At 36.5% G+C, this 9,488-nt stretch overlaps 1 protein-coding gene across 1 annotated transcript; it reads right to left on the minus strand.

Annotated features, from left to right (window-relative positions):
• Positions 1-1,958: 1,958 nt before the first annotated feature.
• On the minus strand, positions 1,959-8,881 carry LOC139840955 (uncharacterized). Its single transcript, XM_071831196.1, has 6 exons — positions 7,728-8,881; positions 7,257-7,485; positions 4,265-4,372; positions 4,044-4,183; positions 2,173-2,952; positions 1,959-2,115 (listed from the first exon to the last, which is right to left on the minus strand). Exons 1-6 carry the CDS (start codon positions 8,879-8,881, stop codon positions 1,959-1,961), a joined length of 2,568 nt encoding a protein of 855 aa, XP_071687297.1.
• Positions 8,882-9,488: the final 607 nt, after the last annotated feature.

The following is a 9,488-nucleotide window of genomic DNA, read 5'->3' on the forward strand; positions in this document are numbered from 1 at the left end:
TGATGTGTTTATATAGAAAAGAATATAAATAATTTAAATAAAAAAAAACAAAAACAAAATTAAAATCATTAAAATACGTGGACCAATCAGAAACCCTGACGCATTTTTTTTTTTCGTGAAAAAGTTGACTGACGCCCCTCCCGCGTCAACCGTAACGCCCCACTAGGGGCGTCAGGGGGCGTCACCCACTGCCAGCGCGTCTGACGGGACCCCTCTGACGCCGCGTTAAAAATGGTCTAAGCCATTTGTAACTGAACTGAAAAGGTGTTTGTACCAATGGAAGAAGATGGCAGTTCTTAAAAGAGTTTGTTTGTACTCTGCAGTTTAGGATAATGAATAGAATTTGTGTTAAGGAATGGATCCGTTGGGTGGTCGTTAAATGTTTGCTTCGGTGTAAAAGTTTGATGATTTTTGCGCTTTGGATTATTTTCTGAGAATAATGTAAAGCTGATACAACATTTCAAATAGGTAGCGAAATGACACAAGGGGTCGTGGCGCAGTTGGCTAGCGCGTAGGTCTCATAGCTAAAGAGTGATCCTGAGGTCGAGAGTTCGAGCCTCTCTCACCCCAATGTTTTTAATTGTCGTGTATGCTTTTTTGGTACAAAATGGTTTACTCCTACTCTCTAATTGTTTGAAAAATGTAACGAAGTTTCAATATCAAATAATATGTGACTTTCAAATACAATGATTTCTTCTTAACTAGTCTTTTGGCCCGCGCTTTCACTGCGGGTTGGTTTCGACGAAAAAAAAAAGGTATTGTAGCTACAGTAGCGGGTCAGGTAGGTGGAGCGGGTCAGAGGATCCGGATGGTATTAGGTTAGTGGTTTGGGGGTGTTGGGCAAATCATGTTTTGAAAAAAAAGAAGAAAAAAAGAAGAAGAAGTTACTATTAACAAATGGTGCCAACCAATCATAGGTTGACACCATTTACCACAAATTATATATATATAAATTGGGGGCAATTTTTTTTTTTTAAAGCGTTAGTAAAATTACCAACATAATAAAAAAAAGGGAAATTGCCAAAAATACATTTTTTAAGTGTTTAAAAAATATACACGGATAAAAAATTGGAATATACAACATTAGGTCGAACATCATTTTAGTCGACTACCTTATAACTTGGTCGACCACCTCATTTTTCAAGGTGGTCGACCAACGTTCATTGAATTATTGGTCGACCACAATATATAAATGGTCGACTCCTATTTGCTCTCTTTCTTCCCTAATTTCTGACCACTGGACAGATAACCACATATTCATTACCATCAACATTTTTTTTACACTAGGCCATATATAAAGTTGTCTTGGTTTTAGTTTCATCAACACCTTTATTTAATGCCTTCTGTTTTAAAAATGTGCACCATATTACAGCCAATCAAAGTTACCTTTAATTTTTATGACTTTCAGAGGTGACCTGTACATATAACTCCGACGAACATTCTGACGAGTTACCCGCCAGAGATCTGACGATGGTGGGGTTTTCGTTTCGTTCGGAAAGATTTTGAGTTTAATGGTGGCGTTGGTGTCATCTAAATCGTTCTAAGATGAGTTCAAAATCTTGGATTAAATGTTGGGGTGCTTTTGAATCTTAAATGAGAGACAAATTTATATGCAGAGAGAAAACGATAGATTTGAGAGAGAGAAGACATACACATATTGACTTTTTTAAAAAGAAGTGTATATAGGAGTTGACCATTTCTATATTTTGGTCGACTAATAATTCAATGAAGGTTGGTTGATCACCTTGAAAAATAAGGTGATCGACCAAGTTATAAGGTAGTCGACTAAAATGAATTTTTTTTTTTTTTTTTTTTTTTTGAAAAGCAAGCAATATATTAGAAACCGACAAAAGTACAACGAACAAGAACAAGCCGAAGAAAAAGAACCAAAGGACACAGGCTATGCGCAATAGCCAAAACACAAACACAACGAAACTAAACTGAACAACATAAAGAGATTAACCTATTCCCGAGCTATTACATGAACCCGAAACGAAAGAGGCTGGGTTTATAAGCCATTGACTCCAAATTAGCTTGGATTTTTTGAGCCGTTTAGAGATCCACCCAAAGCTAGTAGCATGCACATTAGCCAAGATTGAAGCCGTGTTCCACGAACTGTTTTTGAAGACAATATTATTACGAGCTTTCTATATGTGATAACTACATACCCACTTTGCTCCTTGCCATATGACCTTACCAATGTTGGTGGATGCCGTAAGGTGGGAAGAGTCATCAAAAACCAATTGTAATGAGATTGCTAGAGATGAGTCCACATTCCACCATTTGAAGAACTGGTTCCACAATTCCTTAACTAGAGAGCATTGCACCAAAATGTGATCCACCGATTCAATATCGCTTTTGCATAATGGACAAAGAATTGAATCTAAGTCGATGCCACGTTTATCAAGTTCCACACGAACCGGGATTCTCTTTTGAAGGGCCCTCCATACGAAGACTCCCACCTTTTGAGGGATAGATTTATTTCGGAGAGTTGCATTTGCCACAGCGGATTGTAAACGTTTTTTGTCGATGGTTAAGGATAGTGATTTTGTTCGAAAGACCCCATCAGCTTCGAGATTCCATTTCCAGGCGCCATTCGTTTGATTTCCTAGCTCGACAGAAGCTAATAAAGATTCCAGATTTCGAAGATCTGCCCCCGTCCTTCCACTAATGGGCCTGTCCCACTCCCATGAAAAATCCAGTTTCCCCGAACCATCATCAGCCTGCTTGATTCTATCTCCGACGAATGCCTGTTTGTTGCGGTCTAACATACATAATCTGTAAAATGCTTCTTTAAGCTTGCAATTTCCAAGCCAATGATCATGCCAGAAGAGGATTGAATGGCCATTCTCAATTTCCTTGACGAAAGAAGTCGTAAAGTCAATACCATTCGAGTCAATTACAGAATCCACTTTGATTATGTTGCCCCAAGTTGTTGCTCCAAGCTGTTTCCTGCCAATGTTAGTGCAACCCAAACCACCCCCCGTCCCATAAATGCTTGTAATAACCTTCACCCAAAGAGAGTTGTGATCGGTATAAAACCGTGTGACGACCCAGAAATTTTCGACCAAATTTAAACTTAATTTTATATGGTTTCGACATGATAAGCATAGTCTATTTAATTGAATCTCAAAAAAAAAAGTTTGAACTGTTTCATATATTCAATTGACCTTCGACTGCTCTCGACGATTCACGAACAATTAATTGTAAATAGATATGTGTGTATGTATATATAAATAATAATTCGAAATATAATTTGAAGTATTATATGTTGTTGTTATTAAAAATTAATAAAATAAAAATAGGATATTATAATAATTAATATTTAAAATATATCTCTATATATAAATAAAGTATATTAAAAATAATTATTAAATGATTGTAATACTCGTTTAATGATCCGATTGATATTAAGCAAGTTAATTCAAACTTATGTAATTTTAAAATAAACGGTGATACGAAAATGAGTTCTATAAATTTTAGGCTTATTAAGAATGTATTTAGGAACTATTTGTTAAGTTTTAACACTTTTTATATTTTACCCATAATTGAGAGGGACAGTTGATGATGTAATTTTTATTTAAAAAATTAAGGATTGAATTTTATACCATAATGACCAAAATAAATAAATATATTTAAATTAAAAATTTAGGATTTTTCCGAAGACTTTTATCCGCCACTGAGTAACAACGAAGTACGAATTTCAGTCCGTGAATGTAATAGTAGACGACGGCTAACAATTTACACGTTTTTATTCTTAATATTATTATAATTATTATTATATTGTTTAATTATTATTCATGTCGACAAAAGTTAATCAAATTGCATTCATAATTGTGTAATGTCTCTTGATTGATTATCATTTTTTCCATATATATGCATATGCATATGCATATGCAAATAGGCAGATACTCTAGTACACTTCTATTATCTTTCATAACTTTTTCCATTTATATACATATATACACGAAAACGCTAAAACCCATCTAAACTATCTTTCTGTGCTTATTACTCCTACTACCCAACTCAACCAAATAAATCACTTCATTAAACCATCATCACACTCGTTTGATTTAAGTTGTAATGCATTACATAAACCCATGAAGCCACCCATATCAACCATCCCATCGTCACCTATACTTTGTTGCTTCCGGCTCACAACCACCATAAACCAATTCGTCCACTGTTGCAAACCAAACCCAATCGCCACCATCCATCACTTATCTTTCTATGTTTATATATATATACATACATATGATCATACACCACTGCTACTACCATCCACGAAACACCCGTCAACTTCATCTCGTTGTTTGATCACCACGAACAACCCTCTACTAACACCACCATCGTTGCCATCCCCATTGGTCACCTTCTATCACCCCACGATCACCTTGAAACCATCATTTAACCCGCTATTTCCACTAATCTGTTCTCTCTGTTGCTGCTACAGTTAAGAACCACCACCACTCGATCACCGTTGAACCACCACCACTAATCACCTCAAACCTCCATCCACCTCACAACCACCACTTTCTCTCTCTTCCTTTTCTCGCTTCTATTGCTTGAACTCACCATAACCAATCACCACTATTTTTTTTTGTTGCCATTCGAAACCCAACCAACACCAAAATCACCATCGACACCACCTTCTACAACATCATATTTTTTTTTGTTTTCTTGTAATAAGCACAACTAAAACCACCACACTCAATGGTTTAGCCACCTCTCTCTCTCTCTCTCTCTCTCTCTCTCTCTCTCTCTCTCTTCCTTTCTTCTTGAATCACCTTCGTGTTTATATTTTTCTTGTGACAGCCGAAAGCAACTACCACGAAAACCACCATCACATAAACTAATATCGAATTTCTTCTAATGGAAGTATGCTCGAACACATGTATTGCTTTCATACGTTTTATTTACAGACCACACCACTTGAGTAGGTGGATACTACTACATGTTGGAATTAAAAGAGACTAGATGGCCGACAAAAGGAATCCTTTGAAAATGAGCTGGCACACGATTATCAATTACTCATTCTTTTGTTTAATTCTTTCGGGCTTATTGTGAAAACCAAACAGTCGTTTTTTTTCTTTGGGCTTGTTAATTGCCAATGGACTTGATTCCTCTGATGGGCTGTTAATGGGCCATCAGATACCTACACCTGTTTATTGTTGCTGCTACATACGCATTGGTTGAAGCATTATACGTTTTTTTCCCTGAAGACATCACTTATATTACAGTCGTAAACTCCTATTTCTTTTAGCCTTGAACGAATACATGAAGTTAAGATGATTCGTAATTATGATGAAATGATCATGAAATGGATTTAATAAAGAAGAAGGTAGAAACAGAATTTCGGGTTAAATATAAATGGGTTATATATTATAACAGAAAAACGAAACGGATCGGATGGTTTGGGGCGTTGTCGGGTGAGCGAGAGGTCGTGGGTTCAAGCCCGGTCTAAGGCAATTTTTTTGAGGAAAACTTTTAAAGGTTCGTGAATCCGAGGCCAACCCTGCATTGTTCGGTTTCGTCGTATGAATATTTTTACGACAAAATATTGTATTGTGAGTTCATTTGATTCCCTTTTACTCTTTACATTTTTGAGACTGAGAATACATGCGCTGTTTTTATAACTGTTTAATTAAATGCTTTTGAAATCTATATTTTTGGGCTGAGAATACATGAGATGCTTTTATAAATGTTTGACGAGATAGACACAAGCAAAACATTCCTCGAATGAATTATTATGCAGACAGAAGTTCTGTGGATTATTATTGAATTAGTTGGACGTTATAATTGCCACTAATTGTTGTGAATATTTTCCCCTGATTATTATTGCTTGGTAACCTAAGAATTAGAAACGGGTATGACCCTAACTCACGCGAATCCTAAAGGTAGCTACCGAGTTTAACACCCCCACCCAGAATGTTCACTAGACGGAAGGGCTAGTGGGCGTGGTGTCTAGTACTTCGAAGTTTATATATTATACAAACGAGATGTTCTTTTTTGGGGATATTATTGATGCGTATTATATGTTAAGGTCGGTTACCATGTTGAGAAATGAAATCGAAATGAATGTTATGTATCGAGAGAATGATTTTTATACACAGGTTATGTGTATTAGTTTTGTGCACGAGATATGTGCACGATTATTTAAAAATCTCGAGGCAACCTACGGGGGAGAAAAGGATACGAACCTACTCTGCTAAGCATTATGAAAAATGGTTTTGTACACGAGATAGGTGTACTGTATTTAAATCTTGTGGTCTATCAAAATGAAGAATTTTACTGTTTACGATAAACTTATGAACTCACCAACCTTTTGGTTGACACTTGAAAGCATGTTTATTCTCAGGTATGAAACAAATCTTCCGCTGTGCATTTGCTCATTTTAGAGATATTCCTTGGAGTCATTCATGACATATTTCAAAAGACGTTGCATTCGAGTCGTTGAGTTCATCAAGATTATTATTAAGTCAATTATAGTTGGATATATTATGAAATGGTATGCATGCTGTCAACTTTCGATGTAATGAAAGTTTGTATTTTAAAAACGACTGCAATGTTTGTAAAATGTATCATATAGAGGTCAAGTACCTCGTGATGTAACCAAATGTAATGTATTCGTCCAGATGGATTAGGACGGGTCATTAAAAACCGCCACCACCATTTGCCCAATAAGGAAAAGTTTTTAGCCACAAGTGAACCAATGTTTAACCCGCCCAAATCATAAGGAAGCAAAACCCTTTCCCATTTAACCCAACAAAGCTTTTTCATATCACCCGTCCCTCCCAAAAAAAAAAATTGTTCCTTAAAGATTCAAGAAGCTTTGCCACGCATGCTGGAGCTCGGAAAAGAGAGAAGAAATAGAGAGGCAAACTGCTGAGAACCGATTTCACGAGAGTAAGCCTTCCACCAAAAGAAATAGATTTTGTTTTCCAATCGGATAACCTCTTTTTGAATTTATTGATGACGGGCTGCCACGCGGCCATCTTATTCATTTTGATGCCAAGGGGTATGCCTAAGTAATTAACGGGAAAGTGACCAACAGAACAATTCAGTTTGCTTGCCATCCTACGACATTCGTCATCATCTACCCCGATCCCATAAAGACTACTCTTTTAGATGTTGACTTTTAACCCCGAAAGCTTTTCGAAATATTTGAGCAGTTTCATAATGTTTGTAGTGTTCCGGTCACTCCAATCACCGAAGAAGATCATGTCATCGGCATATTGTAAGTGAGAAAAACTTACCTTGTTTCTTCCCACTGAAATGCCTTTTATTTCTCCGCACTCGATAGCTCGCTTAGTAAGTAAATTCAGGCCCTCTGCTGCTATATTGAAAAGAAATGGCGAGATTGGGTCGCCTTGTCTCACCCCTTTCTCCGGTTTGAACTCGAGTGTTGGAGATCCGTTTACAAGAACAGAAATAGTAGCGGATGAAAGACATGCTCTAATCCATTTGATCCATTTTCTCCAAACCCTAGATTTCTCATTGTGTCGATAAGAAAATCCCAGTTCAAACGGTCAAACGCCTTTTCAAAGTCAACCTTAAAAATGAGCCCTTTTCTTTTGTTTCTCCTTAGGTCGTCAATGGTTTCATTAGTGATCAGCACCCCATCTAGAATGAATCACCCCCCGATGAATGCGCTTTGTTCTACCCCGATAACTTTGTGCATGACACTTGAAAGGCGGGAGGCTAAAACTTTAGTGATTATTTTGTACATGCTCCCAATTAGACTTATAGGTCTATAATCAGTTAGACTAAGAGGGTTGTCAGTCTTTGGAATTAAAGTGATAAAGGACGCGTTGCACCCTTTCGAGATTTCCATTCGGTTCCAAAACCAATCGAAAATCCTAATGATGTCATCATTCAAAAGCCACCAAAACTTCTTGAAAAACTTCATGTTGAACCCGTCTGGCCCGGGCGCTTTTGAACTACAACAGTTTTGAATCGCTTTCCATATCTCCACTTCCGAAAATTTTGCTTCTAGTAGTCTGTTATCTTCATCCAAAATTCGAGTGCATTGGAAATCAAAGGATCCATATTCGAAGTCCGTCCTTCTGAAGTTATTTGCAAAGAAGGAATAGACTTCGTCTTTGATGGATTGAGGATTACAGTTCCAAACGCCATTAACTTGGATACCATGAATTGAGTTCTTGCTAAATCTCCGTTTGACAAAATTGTGGAAATATCTCGAATTCTCATCCCCTTCTAAATTCCATCGAACTCTGGCCTTCTGTTTCATCATGTTAATGTGAATCTTTTCTTTTTCGAACCATTGTTTTCTTTCATTCATCCACTCATCTCTTTCAATATCGCTTAACAATCTAGACTCTGCTTTGATTTCCCACCTGTTTGCAGCCTTGGAGTGATTCATGATTTGCTCTTCGAGATTGTTAAAAATGGAGCTGCACTTTTTTAATTCCAATTTCACATTTTTAAGTTTGTTTCTCATTATACAGTCAGGCCTTGATCCTTGAACGGGGATAATCCACGCCTTTTCAATGATATCATCTACTCCCTCGATTTTTAGCCACTCATTAAAAACCTTAGTAGGTTTCGGGCCGAAGTCGAAATGACCATTCTTAAGAACAATAGGAGCATGATCGGAGTTACGTCTATCCAGAACAGTGGCATGCAGGTCAGGCCACAAATGGTTGAAATCCTCAGAGATTAAGAACCTGTCTAACTTACTAAACTTAATTCCGTTATCGCAAACCCTTGTAAACCTTTTTCCACCAAGTGGAATATCGATCAGACGCAAATTATTAATGAAATCATTGAATCGCATAGCCCAGTTTGGATTAAACTCAGAATTAAATCTATCGGATTGAAAACGAACCTCGTTCAAATCCCCGCATAAAAGCCACGGCATAAATGATGTTCGACTTAATCGTGTATATTGTCAATTTTTTTAAAAAGATGAATTTTTTTAAACACTTTGAAAAAAGTGTATTTTAAGCAATTTCCCCCAAAAAAAACGCGTAAACACTTGAAAGATTAATTTTAGCATATTTTCTCTTATAAAGTTGTTAGAACAATTGAATAATCATATCAAATAACTGGAAAATGTTGAAGGTTAACTTATTATTTCTTATTGATAGATAAGAAATAACTCCATTCTATGTTGAATTGTCAAAATCCAACCTACTCCTTCTCAACTTACTCCTTATCATTTTCACATCTACAAAAATCTTCACTATGATATTTGGACATGGTCTTTAACTCGCTTGGAACCACAAAGTCAATTACTTCTTCCTTGGTCCAACAATCTTTATGAGCAAATCCACACAATCTTTGTTTAGTCGTATATGTTATAAATTGATTACGAAAACAATAAAAGGATACAAGATCGATAGCCAAATACTTATTGATTGCTACTATTAATCACCCTTACAACCTTGAAGTTGAGAGTTCGAGTCCTGCTTATGATATTTCGTGGTGTATATATTCGTGTTATTATTAGGTGAGTGTGTGAGTTT

This window comes from Rutidosis leptorrhynchoides, chromosome 4, assembly GCF_046630445.1.
Source record: "Rutidosis leptorrhynchoides isolate AG116_Rl617_1_P2 chromosome 4, CSIRO_AGI_Rlap_v1, whole genome shotgun sequence".
Taxonomy (NCBI): Eukaryota; Viridiplantae; Streptophyta; class Magnoliopsida; order Asterales; family Asteraceae; genus Rutidosis; species Rutidosis leptorrhynchoides.

What these genes read in the sequence shown, in the direction of transcription:
- LOC139840955 (XM_071831196.1), bottom strand. Translation starts at nt 8,881, where the DNA reads ATGCCGTGGCTTTTATGCGGGGATTTGAACGAGGTTCGTTTTCAATCC. An exon ending in TGGATGGTAGTAGCAGTGGT is followed by an intron (nt 4,184 to 4,264) that starts GTATGATCATAT and finishes GGTTTGCAACAG; the next exon opens with TGGACGAATTGGTTTATGGT. An exon ending in GTCATATGGCAAGGAGCAAA is followed by an intron (nt 2,116 to 2,172) that starts GTGGGTATGTAG and finishes CTTCAAAAACAG; the next exon opens with TTCGTGGAACACGGCTTCAA.